The 18,777-nt window shown below is 54.6% G+C and overlaps 1 protein-coding gene across 1 annotated transcript; it reads left to right on the forward strand.

Annotated features, from left to right (window-relative positions):
* Nucleotides 1–104: 104 nt before the first annotated feature.
* PDZD7 (PDZ domain containing 7) lies at nucleotides 105–18,748 on the forward strand. Its single transcript, XM_064269442.1, has 16 exons — nucleotides 105–181; nucleotides 843–1,245; nucleotides 4,998–5,138; nucleotides 5,476–5,650; nucleotides 6,172–6,348; nucleotides 6,666–6,813; nucleotides 8,036–8,096; nucleotides 8,350–8,757; nucleotides 9,303–9,500; nucleotides 11,081–11,131; nucleotides 11,725–11,900; nucleotides 14,978–15,069; nucleotides 15,187–15,278; nucleotides 15,453–15,524; nucleotides 16,109–16,705; nucleotides 17,030–18,748. The coding sequence occupies exons 2-16, from the start codon at nucleotides 1,023–1,025 to the stop codon at nucleotides 17,275–17,277; spliced, it is 2,859 nt and encodes a 952-aa protein (XP_064125512.1). The 5' UTR covers nucleotides 105–181; nucleotides 843–1,022; the 3' UTR covers nucleotides 17,278–18,748.
* Nucleotides 18,749–18,777: the final 29 nt, after the last annotated feature.

Below are 18,777 nucleotides of genomic sequence, written 5' to 3' on the forward strand. Positions count from 1 at the left end.
GCCCCAGGGAGGTGCGGAGAGAGTGACTGGCGCCCTCACAAACCAATGGAAGCCCGCGGCTGCCCAGGCCAGCCCTCTTCCTGCAGCCTCTGCGGTGAGGGGGCGGGGTCCTCACCCAGCTGCTGCAGTCGCTTGCGCCCCTGGGCGGGCAGGGCCCCGAGGCGGCCGGACACGCAAGCAGGTGAGGGGGGCCAAGCCCGAGAGGTGGGGGGCCGGGAGGACCAAGCCAGGGATGGAGCGCTGCTTTCTGGGTCCCCAAAGCTGCTCTGGGGCCTTGGCCCCGGGTTTTGCTCCGGGCGTTGTGTTGTGCCCTCGCCAGCAGCTTCTCCTCCCTAGCCTGGGAGAGGCCCGTGCAGCATCTTGGAATAGGGATCAGCAGTCTGGGGCCCCGGGGATCTCTGGGGGCCAAGGGATCTCTAGGGCTCTTGGCAGCGGCTGTCCCAGGTCCTGAAGGCCTGCCCTCGGGGCCGAGACCTGGGATCTGGTCACCTAACCCTACACAGGAGTGGGAGTGTAGGGGATGGCCCTCAACTCCCACGTCTCTCACACTGCTTGAAGCCCCGGGCCCGCCATAATCGCATCTCCACTCTCTCGGCCTCTACAAGGAATGGGGAGGGGAGTAGATGACTCAGTTGCGAGTCGAATCAGGGGTGAACAAGATCCTCCCACCTGCCCTGTTGGCTAAATGGCTCCAAAAGTCGCGATGGTGCCCGGACCAGACAGTTCTCTGACCAGGGGTGGGCGAGATGAGGGTCTAAGACATAGGAGGGCAGGATGCTCACACCGGGGAGAGGAGTGCAAGTTCTGGGGGCAGCGGGGCAGCGCTCACATCCCCTTCCCAGTTCCTGTTCTGCCCAGGCTTGGAGCACACACTACTGAGAGGCAGGCAGTGAGGGCCTCCGCGTCACTGAGACCCCAGCCCGGCACAGAAGACTCATGGCCCGCCCAGTACTTGGGGCCCTCCTCTCAAGGGCCAGCAGGTTCCTTCTGGACGTGTAGGGCCCCGCCGCTGTCCCGCCGCCATGGCGCACGGTTTCGCAGCGGGATTCGATCCACTGGGCCTAGGAGAACTTAGCTCCCGCTCGCTGAGGTCCCTGTCCTCCCGGGGCCACTTGGGCAGCGACTCGGGCTCCGCAACGCGATACCTGCTGAGGAAGCAGCAGCGGCTGCTACATGGGCCCTCCCGCGGAATCCGAGCCTCATCGCCCATGGGCCGCGTCATCCTCATCAACTCTCCCATTGAAGGTGGGGGTGGGGCCTAGCTGCTGGGGTGGAACGGGGCAGGCGGGGCGGGGAGGTGGGGGGACAGCTGGACCTAAGCGGGAGGGGCAGAGCCAATATGGGTGGGAGAACCCGAGAGATGGGAGTCTTAGGGACGTGGAGGGCCCTGTGAAACCCACTCACTCCTCACCTGCCCTTGCCTCTCCTCCAGGCCAATCCCTGCAGGCTCCAAGATTGTAGAGTGCCAGAGGTAGGAGGGGCATGGAGGCAGGGAAAGTCTTGAGTGTGCCTGTGTGTGTCTGCACATTATGCCAGCTGCCAAATGAGCAGGACATAGTACTGAATTGGCCGCTCTCTCCCACTGACTCTGCCTTTCGGAACCAGTTTTGGTATGCACTGGGCTGGGTGCAGTGGGATGGGGAAAGGTGAGCTCTGTGCTACCGTGTGAGAAGTCAGGGCCCAGCTGGGCAGACAATTTTAAAAGCTTCAGGTGCAGAATGAGGGTATAGCAGCAAATGTTCAGAAGAGGGGGAGACCAGGGGGCTGAGGGCCAGGGAGAGAGCCCTAGAGCAGGAACCTGAAATAAGAAGACCTAAGCTTATGTGATTGCTTAATGCCACTTCACTGCACTCCAATTCTATTATCAGCACTGGTTAAACCCTGCAGGGGACCTAGACAGAAATAAGGCTCATTCCTCATCTTCCAGAAAGGCACAGTTTAGCAGGGCTTAGAAACAGACCAATTAGAACTGCTGAGGGTGGGGCAGAGGTATCATGAACAAAGACTGGAAGTGAGAAACCCTGGAGCACAGTGGGGCGGTCACTTAGGAGACATAGCTGGGCTGCAGTGGCAGATGTGAGGCGACAAAGAGCCAGTGAGCAAGGCTGGACCTTGAATGCCAGGAGAGGAGAGAGGGGTCCCCTGGGCCGAGGCTTTCTGTGGGCAGAACCAGATAAACATTTCCAGTTTTCCTCCTCTCTCTTGGGGCTCCCCTGACTGGATCCCAGACTGGACTTTTCAGACCCTATCGAGGCCTCAGGGGCAGGAGTGGGCTATGCTGTTCGGGGAACATGCTCAGCCCAGTCGCCCACCACACTGTCTCACCCTCAGGTGAGCAACAAGGCACTGCTGAGGGTCACCACTGTCCTTCTGGTCAGGGATCAGAAGTCCCCAGAGGACTGGGAGACATGGAGGGAGAAGGCACTGCAGCACTGGCTTTGTTAGTTCCATTTTATTAAAAGAACCCTCAGTCCCTCATCAGTCCCCCCCATACCATGTCCAGTTATGATGCAAGGGCTATTTATACTATCCCTTTAAAGATCCTTCCCTAGAAGTTCCATAATGGCTTCCTCCCTTTCCCTTTCCCTCTCCCTCACCCTAGTGCCTCCTGTAGGATGGACCACATCCTCCCAGGGAATAGCACCTCCTAGCAATTGAAAGACTAAAGCACTGCTTCAACTATCTGGCTTCAGCTTTCCTGGGCTGGAAGCCTTTGAGCTCAGAATGCTTCCCTCTGCCTGAGAACAGACATCTTCCAACTCACTGCAGCCATGTTACTGGTTAGGACCACTCCAGGGGAATAAAGTCACTGATAAGAGAGAAACAGTGGGGAGGGGAACACTACTAACCATATCATCCCATGAGGTCCCACCAGCTCCTCAAACTCAACCAGTCCTAGAGAAGATGCATTATCTTTAATCCAAGGTAGCTCTTTCTCCTCATCTCCTAGTTCGTTCATTCATTCATTCATCCATTTATCCTTTCATAAAAAAAAATGCTTAGCAATTATCAACCACTGTGTAACATAATGGGGATATGTTGGTGGAAGAGAGTTACAAAGTCCTTACCATGATTGAGTTTACAGTCTAGTGAAAGGAGACAGATGGTAAATAACCCACAAATAAGCAAGTAATGAGAAAGGATGGTAAGAACCCTGAAGGAAATAACTTGGGTGATATGATAGAGCAGTGGTTCTCAAACTTTAAAGTGTGTGAGAATTTCCAGGAGAGCTTGGTAAAAGACAGATTGCTGACCCTCACTCCCAGAGCTTTTTACACAAGTTTTCACATTTTTAACAAGTTCTGAGATGATGCTGATGCTGTCGTTCTATTATAATAATAATACTAGAGACCAACAGCGTCAGCATCAGAGACTACCTGGGAGGAAGTGGAATGGACTTCTTTAAGTAGGGTAGTCCAAAAATGTTTCTCAGAGAAAGTGGTACTTGAGCCAGGAGAGGAATGAGGGAAAGGAGCAGGCCTTATTATACCAGCCTGGGAAGGGCACTCCAGGCAGAGGGGACACTGACAGAGCCTGGCCTGTATAAGGAACCGAAAGGAGGTTGATGTGGCCAAAGCTCAGTGGGGGAGGTGAGAATGGCCAGAGGTGAAGGCAAAGAGATGGGCAGAGGAAAACCCACGGAGGGCCTTATAGGGCATGGGGAGGAGTTTGGATTTTGTTCTAGGAGCAGGTGGAACTGTTCAAAGTTCTTAACCAGGTGAAAGGCATGTTCTAATTTAAAAGCGGACTCTAGCTACTGTGTAGAGAATAGATCAAGGGGGAATGGTTAGGATGTTGCTGCATAGTGCCCAGAAGGAGAGGCCTGTGGCCTGGCATAAGGCAGTGGAGGCTAAGGAAGTGCCATCCTCAGAAGCTCCAAGCTCTTGGGCTCCAAGCTTCGGATTTGACATCCCCTGGCCCAGAGCTCTAGGGAGGCCCCAGGGAGGGATGGAGGAGAAAGAGGGCTAGAGGATTGAGGAGGGAAGAAAAGTTTCTTGGCTAGGGTTGAAAAGTTCCTGAGGCCTGTGCAGATCTAACCAGTTGGGAAGGCCCAAGTTCTTCCAAGTGTTATCTTGTACCATCCCTGCCCACAGGCTGCCCTTGGGGATTTCTTCCTGAGCTGCCCTGGTCATGCCTTGTAACCTGATTTCTCTTAGATCAAATAGAAGTGTATGTGTGTGTCCGTGTGATTTTTTTCTTCTCAAACACCTCTGGAGTAAGCCTTGCCCATAGAAGAAATCTCGACTTCTCACCTGGGACCCCACCTGCCTCTCCCATCTTCTCACTTCTTTCTAAGCAGAAGGCCTCCTCAAGGACCCACCTCTGTCTTTGCTTTCTCCATCCCTTCATCAGCGCCCCTTTCCAAATCCTCTACCTTTCCAAATTCCCCCCATCTTCATCCTCTTTGAGTAACCCAGTGTGCAGAGCCAAGCCCACACAGTGGAATTAGCTGGAGGCAGATTTCATCTCAGTGTAAAGGGAAGCTTATCTGGGTTACACAGACAAAAACACCTAGGTCTTCTGCAAGATAGCTCTTCAGATATTTGAAGAAAGAGCTAATATACTCATTTCTACTGCAGGCGGAAAAGCCCAGACTGTCAACCGTGCCCCATAGATGGGATCTCAACCCTTCTTTTCTGTTCATCTGACCCTTAAAGTGGCAGGAGTTTTAGGAATTTGACCTACCCCAAGCATGTAGGCATGTTAAATTCAGTAAACATTGGACCCCCACTCCCTTGCCCATTATGACAGAAGGAAAACTGTGTCTTCTAGTATGGAGTCCTGTCCTTCTGTTTTCTCTTGTTCCCACCCCTTCCTTGGCCCATAGTCTCAAAAACATCTAGAGAGGACTCAGAAATTGGTCATCCCCTCCCATTTAGAGCCCTAGGCACCTGTGTAGCTGCAACTGGCAACCGAGGATTTACAAGCCCTCAGCTGGGGAGCCCTCTGTGCTCAGCATGAGCATGGGGGTCATATCTATGGCCCCATCCCCACAGCCAACAGTGATGAGAGCGACATCATCCACGCAGTCCAGGTGGAGAAGAGCCCAGCAGGGAGGCTGGGCTTCAGCGTGCGCGGAGGCTCTGAGCATGGCCTGGGCATCTTCGTCAGCAAAGTGGAGGCAGGGAGCAGTGCAGGTCAGTGGGGCCCCCAGGGGCTAGAGCCTAGCCTAGGGGATGTGCCCCCACCTTGGCAGGATGGAAGGTTCTATTGTCAGTGATGGGGGGACAGAGTCTTCAGTTCTGGAAGGCCTGATCCAATGGGGAGACAGAACCCACCCTCAGGGTAGAGTGGGGTAAGAGACAAGCCCCTAGTCTAATGGGGGAAGGGACTCCTGCCCTGGGGATCCCCAATCTGATGGAGGAAGCTCAATCTTACCATGGGAATCCCGAGTCTGTTGGGGAAGGCTGAGATCCACCTAGGGGGATCCTTCTCCCAGTGACCCACGCCAGCTACCCTCCACCCCTGGTGCAGAGAGGGCTGGCCTGTGTGTGGGAGACAAGATCACAGAGGTGAACGGGCTGAGCCTGGAGAGCACCACGATGAGCAGTGCTGTGAAGGTGCTGACGGGCAGCAGCCACCTGCGCATGATGGTGCGGCGCATGGGCTGTGTGCCCGGCATTAAGTTCTCCAAGGAGAAGACCACATGGTGAGCAGTGCCCATTCCTGGCCCTGGCTTTCCTCCATTCCCACTCCGTCACCACCACCACCCAAAGCCCATTGGTAGGAGAGGCTGAGGGCCTAGCTAGTGTGGCTTCTTCTCCTCCTGGGTGCTGGAAATACCAAGACACTAAGGCCTGACCTTGAAATTGAGGAAAGGCCCCAGCCCTCCTCCCTACAATCTGCTCTCCCAGATGCCAGTGGCCCTGCCTTCTACATTGTTGCTGCTTTGAAACCTGGGATAATATAGCACCTGCCCGACAGGGAGGTTGGGAGGCTTAGTGATGGGACTGGCACATTGCAGCTGCTCAATAAAAAGAGATGCTGTGGTGGTTTACCGGATTTGACGAAATGTATGCCCCACCGAAGGTTCCAGGCCTAGGGAGCCCCCCAAAGGCAAGCACCCCTTTCCTGTCCCCTTTCCCATGTGGGTTAGGGCTGCTGGGAGGAGAGAAGGAGGGTAGAGGTGGATGGGGGGCCTGGGCTGAGGGCCCATTGCTGTTGGCCCAGGGTGGATGTGGTGAATCGGCGGCTTGTAGTGGAGAAGTGCAGCTCGACGCCGTCTGACAGCAGCTCAGAGGATGGTGTGCGGCGCATCGTTCACCTATACACAACCTCCGATGACTTCTGTCTGGGCTTCAACATCCGTGGGGGCAAGGAGTTTGGCCTGGGCATCTATGTGTCCAAGTGAGGGCTGGGCAGGGAGCGAAATGGGGTAGGGCTGAGGTAGGGCTGAAAATGAGGCCTGGAGTGGGACCTGTGGGTGGGTCAGCAAGTGAGGCCTGGCCAATGACATGTCCAAATGAAGATCTAGATCAAGGGCGAGGCCTGGGGAAGGGGCAGGCATCACCAGAAGGAGGGTCAAAGAGGGGGGTGGGGTCACCAGGAGGAAAGTCAAGGAGTTTGGCTGGGGCATCCCTGTGTCTAAGAGAGATGAGAGTCTAGAATGGGCTAAGGAAGGGCAGGTGAGGTGGCCTATCAAATTGATACCCATTTGCCCCCAGAGTGGACCATGGTGGGCTAGCCGAGGAGAATGGTATCAAGGTGGGGGACCAGGTCTTGGCGGCCAATGGTGTAAGGTTCGACGACATCAGCCACAGCCAGGCCGTGGAGGTGTTGAAGGGCCAAACGCACATCATGTTGACCATCAAGGTGGGCAGGGCTATGGGAGTCAGGGAGAGGTCAGATTGGGGAGGACTTCCCAGACCGCCCTAGTACTTAATTGTGTCAATTGCTCTGCACTTTATAAGACATTTTCACAGCCATGTGGGAGGTAGGGCAGGCATTGTTCTCATTCTTATTTTGCAGAAGAAACTGAGGCTCAGAGAGGCAAATCAACTCAGGAACCATAGTCAGTTACTCAGCTTACCAGTGGTAGGGCCTGGATCCCGTCCTGCTGCCCAGACTCCTAGGGTAGTGCTCCTTCCTATGAGTGGTGGAGGCCTAGGATTGAAAGGATAAGGGTGGGGTGACAGCTGTGGCTTTGGGTAGGACCTGGGTAGTGGACATCATCAGGGCTCCAAAGGAGGGCTGAGCTGGGGCTAGAGATTATGTTTCAGGGGAGGCAGCTAGATTCATTATTCATGCAGGACTCACACTTGTCTAAGGATCAGGTCCTTCTGCTCTGGCTCCTGGAGGAGGTGATGCCTCACATTCCTGCTGTGCCCAATCTGAGCCCATGCTCCACTTTTCTCCTTTCCCCAGGCCTTCACCCATCTTGCCATTCAATGCCTCTTCTGCTATTCTCCCTGCCCCAACAACCACCTCTATTTCCCACCACTCCCGCATCCCATTTCTCCACTTCACTCCTCTTAAAAGTATCCCAAACACCCCTCCTCATTCCCTCCATGCCACTCATTCATTCATTCAACAATGTTTTTGAGTACCTACTATGTGCCAGCCACTATGCCAGGCACTGGGGCTACAACAGTGAAGAGGACAGACAGGGTCTCCGCTACTGAGGGAGACAGACAAATAAATAAACAAGATATTTGCAGACTGTGACAAATGCTATAAGGTAATTAACAGAGATGGGATAGAGTAACTTAGAAAAGGCTCTTTTAGCGGGGGTCGGGGAATGTTGGGGTCAGGGCAGGTCTCTCTGAGGAGGTGGCAACTGAAGGGAAAGAAGGAGCTAGCCATACAATGGACTGAAGGAAGAGATTCCAGGCAGAAGGGACAGCCCATGCAAAGGCCCTGAGGTGCGAAGGAACTTGGCATGTTCAAAAATAAAGTGGCAAGTGTGGCTAAAACATGATGAACTTGGGGGAGAGAATGGGGTTGAAAAGTTTACTCTTGTCCCATCACACGCTCATTCTTACCCTCTCGCTTTCCTGCCCCACCCCATACTCCTCTGGCCACATGCCCTGTCCAGGAGACCGGCCGGTACCCTGCCTACAAGGAGATGATTTCTGAATACTGTTGGCTGCACCGACGTAAGTGGCTCAGGCCCCAAGGTTGGAGGGAAAGGGCTGGCCTGAGGGTGGGGTGAGATCTCTGAAGAAGCTAAAGGCACTAAAGTCACTCAGCAAATCAGTGGCAGGTTGCTGAGCAGCCCATCCCCCCGACTCTTTGGTTCCACGTTTGCATCCACCACCCCCCAACCCCCAAGCCCAGGGGTGGTTGCGAGCAAGCCCTGCAGCAACCAGGCCAGACCCCGAGACGCTCCTGACTTTCCATTCCCTACAGTGAGCAATGGGGTCCTGCAGCAGCTGTCCCCAGCCTCCGAGAGCAGCTCTAGCGTCTCCTCCTATGCCTCCAGCGTCCCCTACAGCTCGGCTGAGGGTTCAGGCTCTCTGCCCTCCGACCACATGGATGTCTGCCTGGGACCTGAAGAGCCCAGCAGCCGTGGGCCAGGCTGGGGTCGGGCAGACACAGCCATGCAGACGGAGCCCGACATGGGGGCGCACGTGGAGACCTGGTGCAGTGTACGGCCCACGGTCATTCTCAGGGACACGGCCATCCGCTCTGACAGTCCCCCATCTGCCCACCGCCTTGACTCTGCAGTTTCTGAGTCCCCCAAGACTGCTCTGCTGCTGGCCCTCAGCCGACCCCGGCCCCCTATCACACGCTCCCAGAGCCACCTGACCTTGTGGGGTACGTGGGGGACAGATGGTTGCTGTTCTCTCCACAGCCCCTTGTCCAAAACCTGCCTCAGACCCTGTCCTGGGCCCCAGATCCCTTCTCCAGTCCCTGGCCCAGCCCCCACCCTCACCGCAAACCCAGCCCCAGAATATACTCAGCCCCTACTCTAGGCTCCCTTTTTAAACTAATCTTGGGCCCAAAACCCACCTTTAGCCCCAGCGCCAGCTCTGGTCAGCCTGGGTCCCAAACCAGCCCTAACCCCAGCCCATCCATCCTAGGCTGCACCCCTGACCTGTACACACACACACATACACACTCCCAGTTGCTCCAACTGGCCCTCAATGGAAATTTCTCACAGGTTTTGCTGTAGGGTAGTGGGAGGGTGTGCCAGGTTGGAGGAGGATGGAGGAGAAATCCCCCCCTGCCCCCTGCATGGCTGCAGATCCTGTCTGCCTCTCCTACTCCCCCTTTTCTCTGCCTCTTCCCACACCCCTGCCCCCCATGCTTCGCTTCTGCCCACTCCTCCAGCCCCCCCGGGTGCTCCCTCGTGTCTGCAGAGGAGAAGAAACAGCGGAAGAAGGAGAAGTCGGGGCCCCCTGGGGAGAAGGGTGCCCTGCAGCGCTCCAAGACACTGATGAACCTCTTCTTCAAGGGAGGGTGGCAGGGGTGGACAGCAGGTGATCGGCACAGAGAGGCCTGGACACTGGACCGCGGGAGCTGGGCCAAGCCCCGCCCTCACCTGGACATGGAAAAAGGTGAGTGCCGGATTGATCAGATAGGGAGAACAGTGGTAACGTCCACCAGGTTTGGCACCCAGCAGCTCTGGGTTTAAATCGCAGCTAGCTATGAGATACCACTCAACACCTGGGACCCTCCGTTTCCTCCTAGCTAAAGTGAGTATGATAATACCTATTTCTTTAAGAATAGTGAGGAATAAGTGAATGAGTGAGTGTACATTGCTTAGCACACAGAAGATCTGGCACACAGAAGAGGCTCAGAAAATGTAGTGGTCATTGTTATACTGCCTCACTCCCATTTTATAGACGGAGACACTGATAGCCACAGCATTGCAAGGAAGTGGAAGAGCTTGGGTCAGACCCCTGGGCTTTTGAGTGGGGAGCACTTCTTTCCTGGGGCATTTGGCTTTACCTCCTCTGGCCAGAGCCCCACAGGTCCTACTCAGTTCTAGAACCATCCTTGAACAAGGCCATTTCTAGATCAGGAAGGCCCAGGCGGAAGGGCCCAGCCCAAGTTGTACTCATGTCAGGGGCTTCTTAAAGCCCATCACAAGAGGCCCTGTCATCTTTCTGGTGAGGTTCAGAAACTAGATACAAGTGGATGAATGAAGCCTCTTAGGGTTGCATGTGACAGAAACTCAACTCCAACTAGCTTAACAATGTACTCCATGGCTTAGCTACTGATTTAAGCTAGATCTAAAGGTTTGAACAATATCATTAGACATCTGTCCCCTCACCGTTTGGTTTCACTTTCCCATGGGTTGGCTTCATTATCATGCAGATTCTGCCCATGTGGAAGTAAGACCACCACTAGCGCTTAGCAACCCCAGAGGAAAGAGAGCTTTTCCTTCAGTTGTTCCAACTTAAGCCCCATGATGGGCTGTCATTGGCCCAGCTGGTATCACATGCCCAGCTGCACAAACAGCTGTGATGTGGGAGAGAGAGACCAGGCTACCACCCGCCAGCCTGGGTCATGCGCCCAACCTGGAGTACCTGGGCTGCGAAACGGGGTGGGGTGGGTCCCCAGGTGAAAATCAGGGTACGGTTTCCAGAAGGGGGTGTGGGTGTTGGACAGATAAAACAACCAGGGGACAAGGAGCTGGGTCCTGCACCTCCCTGGGAGGGTGAATATTCTGGGGTCTCAAGATGACAGTTCCATGGGAGAGACAATGCCTTCAAATTAGGTCAGGCTAACCCTCCTGTCCCAATGCATCTCTTTTCCCACATCTTCCAGGGCCCTGCCCTCTCTAGGTTCTCCTCCCACTTCTCTGGCCACTCTTCTCTCTCCTTCAAAGGCTCCTTTTTCTCCCCCTGTCTCCTGAAGGTAGGTGCTCCCCCATGCTCTTTCCTTGGAGTTCTTCCCCATATATTTGCTTTCAAAGGAATCTCCGTAAGCAGAGCACAGATTGTATCCTCTCCTGATCCCAATCCTTCACTGTCTCCCCACTGCATATGAATGAAGTTCCTAGCCTGAGCACGGCCTTCAAAACCCACAAGGCCTGGCCTCCTCCTCCCTGTCCAAGTAGCCCTGAGTCTTTCCAACCCCCGTTCTCAGACCGGGTCCAGGGCCTGTGGCTGAGCTTCTTTCTTTTTCCTAGCAGGGGGAGTGGGACCTGTGCAGAAGTTTGTCACCTGGAGACTGAGACGAGGTAAGTCATACGTTCTTTTACCAAGGTCTGCCTCACAATAGAGCTACAGACGGGGGTGCATGCTGCGGGTAACTATGGGGCTTTGGACTAAACTCAGTTGGTGACAAACACAGGAATCCAGCAAATAGGAAGGTGCATATTGGCAGGCAGCTAGAAGAAGCTAAAATTTACTGGTAAACTTAGGGTTGTAACAGAAAGATAGGGTTGTAGACAGATATTGGGGTGCATTGTTGGGGACTGAGAGGCTTAGGTAGGAACTCCCAAAGAAAGATTTTGAGGAGACGAGGGAGCCTCTGCTAGGAGTCCAGTGGGGGACAGACTGGCATAAGGGTCCATGGTCAAGGGCGGAGGCACTGTGCTGAGCTTTTTAAGGAAGAGACTGGTGTGGGGATCTGTTTGGGGGGCAGGAGGCCTGGGCTTGAAACTTTATTGGTGGGGGACCATGGCGGGAAGCATGTGTGCCAGGCTGGCATCTGGGGCATCTGAGCCCTTCAACTGGTCTGTTCTGGGGTCTAACTCCCCACCAAGGGAAGTCCCTGCCCCTCCCCATGGCTCCTATTTCCTTCACCACACCCCTTTGCTCCTGCTCATAGACCGGGAGAAGGGCCGGGCACTGCTCTCAGCCAGGTCTGGGAGCCCCTCCAGCCAGCTGCCCAATGTGGATGAGCGGGTGCAGGCCTGGGGGAGCCGACAACTCCTTATTGAGGACCTGGCCCGGCGGCTGCTGACAGACGATGAGGTGTTGGCGGTCACTCGTCACTGCTCCCGGGTGAGCTCCCGTCCAGCCCCAGCCCATGATCACTCAGTAACCCAGGTCCTCATGAATTCAAGACACTCAGTCACCTAGTCTCCCATTTATTCAAACCACTGCCCACCGACTAATATCTGGGCCCAATGCTGAGAGGCCAATGGTCAGTAAAAGCAGGTGCCCCCATCTCGCCTCCTCAGAGCTTAGCCAGAAAGAGGAGATAGATAATGATTAGAACCTAAACACGTGGGATCGCCCGCCATGAGTCGGAATCAACTCCATGGAAACTAACAACAAACACCTATACATCCAATCATGTCAGATGCTATGAAGGAGATGAACATGAGAAAATAACCCAGGAGGCACAAATTAGATGGCGTGGCCTGGAAGGCCTCTCTGAGGAGGCAATACTTAAGCTAAGGAGAGAAAGAGCCAGGAAGTGACCATCGGGGGCAGTGAGTCCCTGTCGTCCCCTGCCTCTGCTCTCCTCTAAGCCCCAGCCTTTCCCTCCTGCCTCCTTCTGGTCCTGGATCAGCCAGCTGGCCCTGCTGCATGCTAAGCCCCCGCTCCTGCTAGCCAAACGACTAGTAATCCTTTTTCCCCATACACACTTCAAGGCTTCCCCAGCACACACACTGTTGTTTTCCTCTCCCTTCTACTTCAGACAGAACCAGAGGGCCCTAAGGTGGGATGGAAATTAGATTGGAGGGAGAGCTTGCAGCCTGAACGTCGGGAAGGCTGCAGGAGCCCCGGCTCCACCTCTCCAGGAAGATTGGAGCGTCCGCCCCTCTCCCTCTGGGTTTCCTGTCATGGGTTTCCTGGGAGGAACATTCGTCGGTACACACATGAGTCTGTCGTGCAAGGGCAAGCAAGGAGTTTCAGGAAATCATTTGTGGATTCCCCCACCAGCTCACCTTGGCCAGGGTGGGGCTGTGTTGTATGTTTGTGAGATGTGTGCATTTGCATGTCCGTAGAACTGGGTGTCGAGGTACCTGGGTTTGTGTTGACATGACTGTATGATTGTGTCTGTACGTGAGCATGCACTTGTCTGGCTAATGCATGTGTGTGTCCAAGCACACTGGGGATGGTGTCATACTCAACTCCGAGCACTAAATGGGGCTCTGCATATCATCCTCCCGTGAGTCTGCAGCTTTGAGCTCTGGCCACTGGGTGGGGCTCTGTGTGTGTCTCTTTGGTCGGCATCTTCTTCCTCAGCCCTCCACTCCTCCTACCCTGTCCAAGCTAGGACCTCCTCTCACTGCACCCTCAAATCACTGCAAGAGGTTTATATACCATCCAAACCTGACCCAAGCCACACCCACAGCATGAGATCACACCCTCAGGGACGTAGTAAATCTCCCTTGGTGACTTGGATGCCCTCAGGGACATAGTAAATCTCCCTTGGTGACTTGGATGCGTAGTCCTGAACTCCAAGCCTGCTCCCCTTTCTCCCCTTCTGAGCCATCTCTCCATAGCCTCCAGGTCAATCCTTATAAACCACTTCTCTGATCACTTTACACGCCTAACCACCCCTACCCCCAACAGAAACCCCTTATCTTTGGCAGAATGGAGTACCAACTCCTTACCCTCACATCCAAGTCCCTCCTGATCTGACCGCTCCCCCCAACCTGAGCTGCCACATCATCTTCCCATGGCACTGTGTAGTTATACAGGTTATGAACTGCACAACTCTAGGGAGTGCTACTCACAGGTGGTAGTCACAACCTGAGCAGTCCTACACGTGGAGGCCCTCCCTGTACCCCACAGCTAAGCTGAAACTCTATCCACTCACTGTGCTGTATCACCCTCGAAGCACTTTCTTCCCATCTTTCATATTGTTCCCTCCGCCTGTCCTGCAAAAGTCAGTGTTAATGCCATGGCCTCCATGAAGCCCACTCTGACCTCCACCCTCCTCTGAGACACTCCCCACCCCATTGCCAGTGATTTGTAATTCACTGGGGCACGTGGCACATCCTACCCCTTGCTCCCAGTAGACTGAGTCCCTGAGGGTCTGGGACAGGGTCTTCATCATGCCGCCACTGCCCAGGACAGGGCCTGGCACTCGCGTGCGGAATGCAGGTTTGTGGACTTGAAGTGTGTGCACTTGCGGAGCTGGTTTTGTGCAGTGAGGCATATCTCTTTCCACACAAAAGGGAGGGTAGGGTCCTGTGTGTATGCCTGAGTGCCTCTTACTTTGTGTTTGGTTTAGGGCCACACACAGAGTTCTTTATTTTATGTATTTCTAGATATTTGTGAATGACTCACTCTGACCACCAGGCGATGCTGTATGTCTGTGTCCAGACCCACAGTGGATGCTGTGTATGTGTGTGTGTGTCTCTGAACCAGTATGTGTCTCTCTCACCACCAGGGGGTGGTGTGCTGGCCAAGTATGGTGGCTCCCAGAGTTCAACTCGTCTGCGTTGGTGGTGGGGAGTGGCTGGTGGCATCCGGGCAGTGGCAGGCAGAGGGGGCTCCACCCCCCAGGGTACTAACTGGAGAGGCTTCCTGTGGAGCCACCCCTCCCCCTAGGTCCCCATCTCAGCCCTGAACAAAGCCTAATTTGTAGGTCTGTGTGTAGACAAACACTGGGACAGCCAGGACCACAGTCTAGTGTTTGGCTCAGATTCCTTCCTTTGGCCTGGGAGGTGAGGATGGGGAGAAGAGTCTACTCCCTGTACACCCTTTTGGGTACCAGAGCCAGCAAGATCCACTCCCTCTTCACACTTCCTTATCTGTGTGGACTTGGGCAAAGTCTTTTTTCTGAGTCTCAGTTTCCTAATCTGTAAACCAGGAATCATTAATGTCATCTCCAAGGGTGGTCCTAGGGCTAAATGTAAAGCTGTATGTAAAGTGCTTAGAACAGTGCCTATCCCAAAGCTGTTATTGTTTTCACTATTACACATCTATTATTATTATTTCAGGCTCCCACCTAGTCATTAAGATAAGACAACACTGTGGACAGCCTAGGGGTGGGGAGAACCTTTCCAAAAGCTTGGAGGGGTGGGTGGGTCCCAGGGCCCCTACATGCCCTAGCATTTGCCCTCACCCAGCTCTGTAAGTCCCCACTGCTATCTGACCTATGGTCCATCTGTCTGCAGTATGTGCATGAAGGTGGTGTGGAGGACCTGGTGAGGCCCCTGCTGGCCATTCTAGACAGACCGGAGAAGCTGCTGCTGCTGAGAGACATCAGGTGAGGAGGGGGTTTGAGGGCAAGTAGGGGCTCCTGATACCCTCCCCAGGGCTGAAGCCTTCCCAGCACCTTCAGAGCTAAGCCTTTACCCACCTACCACCTCTTGGCCTCTTCCAGAAGTGTGGTGGCCCCCGCAGACCTGGGCCGCTTTGACAGCATGGTGATGCCCGTGGAGCTGGAGGCTTTTGAGGCCCTCAAGAGCAGGGCAGGTCAGCAGCTGGGCAGCAGGACTTCTGCATCCTGAGCCCTGCCCCCCAGGTGGGGGTGGGGCTTAGGTCTCCCAGTGGAAAGGGGGGCAGAGATTGCTGGAGACCCTTCAGCTGTGTCCAGCAGGGAGGCTGGCAAAGGCACCCTGCCTCTGATCTGTCCCCCTCTCCAACCAGTGAGGCCCCCTGCTTTGCGGCCAGCCCAGCAGGACACACCACCCAAGCGTCACCTCATCACCCCTGTGCCTGGTCAGTCGGAGTTCCAGGGCCTCGGGAGGGGGCACAACCCTAGGGGGATTGGAAAATGTCAATGGGCCTCCTATTTCTGCCCTTCACGGGGCAGTTGTGGCTTGGGAGGTACTTGGAGATTCCCTGAAAGTCCTCATCCACCAGAACCATTTGTATCCCATCCGCTCACCACCTGTACTATGATTTACTTAATCATTGTTTTTAAACCCACTCATTTTTTAAATTTAGTCTCGTTCTATGCAGTTATCTCTGAGAAACCACCAGTTTGGCATGCTATTTATATTTCTTCTCAGACACATTAAAATAAAACTGTAACTATACAATAAAAAAAAAAAAACTATACAATAGAAAGTATTAAAATACTATTTTTTTTATTATAATAGAACCTATTGTTTGCCCCAGTGGGAAGTGGTCCTCACTGCGGGAAGTGCTGCTGTAGGGTCTGAGCAAACCCAGGCCTGGTTCTCATAGGCCCTTCACATACAAAGGCAAGGGCTGGGGTCTGGAAGGGTGGTCTAGACTGGGAGCTCTGCTCTCGCTGAGAGATTAGAAGGGGTTAGCCTGACCTTGGCTCTCTTTCCCAGACAGCCGTGGAGGCTTCTACCTACTGCCTGTGAATGGCTTCTCCGAGAAGGAAGATGATGGGGAGCTGAGAGAACGGCTGGGGGGCCTCAAGGTCCCCCTGGGTGCCTCTGCCTCCCGCCATCCCCACAAAGGGTTCCCCCCTCTCCAAGATGTGCCAGTAGATGCCTTTGCCCCACGCCGAAGCACCTGTGCACCCCATCCCCAGCCACCTCCCATTGCTCCGCGGCCCCTGCAGCCTAACTGGCTGCTGACAGAGCCCCTGACTCATGAGGACCCTCAGCATATCCACAGCCAGGGCCCAACCCACAGCCGCAGTCGAAGCCGCAACCGGGGTAGAGGCAAGTCCCCTGGACGTAGGCGCTCCCTGTCCCCAGTGCCTGTCCCTACCCCTAGTACGACCAACAGGTGCTACCACAAGCCTCGAAAGTCCAGGCCCCCTTTGCCACAGCCTATGGATGGGCAGGCAGCCAAGGCAGGGGACAGTCAAGGGCCTTCCAAGAATGGAACTGGCAGGACCTCAGCCAAGGAGGCAGCCCCGAAGGCCCCCAGTGGGGAGCTGAGGACAGTCACCCTATCCAAGATGAAGCAGTCCTTGGGTGAGTCCAGGTGGGAGAGGGCCTGGCAAGGTGGTCTCTTGGGTTTGGGTGAGGTTGACAGGCTTGGTGTGGGGGTGTGGCTAGGGGGCCTAGGCCTAAGAAAATACCCTGGGGGTATTGCGGTACACCCAGGGGTCTAGATTTGAAGAGTTTGAGATCTGGAGGATTAGGATTTTGGAGTGAGTTGAAGCTGGAGTAGTAACAAAATTTGGGGGTTTGAGAGAAGTTGGATGCCTTGGATTTGGGGATGGGGTACTGGGTTTCTACTGGGACCTCTGGGTTTTGAGGTGTGGCTGCATGCTTACCAGTGTTTCTCCTCACTAGGCATCAGCATTTCAGGGGGCATCGAGTCCAAAGTGCAGCCCATGGTGAAGATAGAAAAGATTTTCCCCGGGGGAGCTGCCTTCCTCAGTGGGGCCCTTCAGGTGAGGGAAGAGCACCTAAGCTCACTCCCTAGGCCTAGAACAGGGCGTGGGCTGGGACAAATGCATCTTCCAACCAGACATGTTGAGACCAGGTGGTGGGAGGAGGCTTGGGGGCAGGGGTCAGGGGTGAAAGATGAGCAGGCCTAGGGAAAAATCTGTCCCCTCATGCCAGACTGAGCCTGAGGGCGGCCCATCCTGTTCTTCCCCAAGCCCCAAGGGACAAAGGACCATTGTCTGCACCCCACCCTGCCCCCAATGGCTCCAGGCACAAAAGTCCCATTGTCCATTGCCCCCACCCAGATGAGGGAGGAGTGTCCCAGTGGTGGAGGTGAGAGGAGGCTGTCTTAGGTTGGGTGGTGGGGTGAGGATGACCTAAGGAGGGAGGGCTGTGATTCTCCCACCCCCATACCAGGCTGGCTTTGAGCTTGTGGCAGTGGATGGAGAGAGCCTGGAGCAGGTGACCCACCAGCGAGCAGTAGACACCATCCGTCGGGCTTATCGAAACAAGGCTCAGGAGCCCATGGAGCTTGTGGTCAGGGTTCCCAGCTCCAACCCACTACCCTTACCCTCTGACTCGTCAGCCCTCACTGATCAGCACCTTCCTGCTGACCCGTCCCCTGCCCACTGATCCCCTGATGCTAGCCCATTCCCCTTCCACTGGCTCCCAGAACCTCCGGTCAACGCCCAGATCCCCCTCACTGATGCCCTTCTCACCAACACCCAGACCCCACCCACTGACCCAGACCACACCCCCTGTTGCCAGGCTCCTCCTGCTGACCTTCAGTCCATCCGGTCTTCAACTCCAGGCTTGATACTAAAACTCTTCTGACTTATCCCACGACCCATCCCCTGACCCCTAGACTCTGGCGGTCTCCTGGGCCTCTCCTCCTGACCTGCTCAGGACTCCTGCTCCCAGAGGTCCACAGATTGCTCTGATCGTCACACTTCCCTCCCTCTTCAGTTGTCACTAAGGTTCTGCCTTTTTCAGATAAACTTGGTGTTCAAGGACAAGGTGCTACTGGATAGACTGTCACCTGCGCTCACCTCCCCACCCCAGCCTCCCAAGACAGGAAGGGGGTCCCGAAACCCAAGGTCTGAAGCTTGGGATTGGAGCCACTTTCTTATGATGTCCCCATTTGGTTCCCCAAGCACTGAGGGACACGGACTCTCAGATAAGGCCATCCACCCCCCAGCCCCAAGCACCATTCAATGTTGAGGGATAGGATGGAAGCCTCTTCTAGTCCCTCAAGCCATGAGACCACTTCATGTTGTAGTCCACCAGCACCTCTGACTTTCTACTGGATTTGCCTCTCTTCCCATAAGACCTTTGAGGGGTAAGGGAAGAAAGAAGGTCAAATAAGTTCTACAATCTTTATCCAGCACATTCACTTTTTTTTAAAAACAAAAAAAAAATTTTTAATTTTTTTCTTTGGGTTTGTACAAGAAATTTACAGTGTGAAAAATATACAAGTGAAAACGAGGCCATAAACCAGGGTGTTGAAAGGGGCCACTTGGTCACAAACACAAATAAACAAGACATTTCTGAGTTCTTCCTTTGGTCTGACTACAGCCCCTCACCCCATGAGAGAGGCTGCAGAGCTGGAACTCGGGGACCGAACCCCAGTCCCAGCCCTGTCCCCCAACGTG

The sequence above is a fragment of the Loxodonta africana genome, chromosome 16 (assembly GCF_030014295.1).
Source record: "Loxodonta africana isolate mLoxAfr1 chromosome 16, mLoxAfr1.hap2, whole genome shotgun sequence".
Lineage (NCBI taxonomy): Eukaryota > Metazoa > Chordata > Mammalia > Proboscidea > Elephantidae > Loxodonta > Loxodonta africana.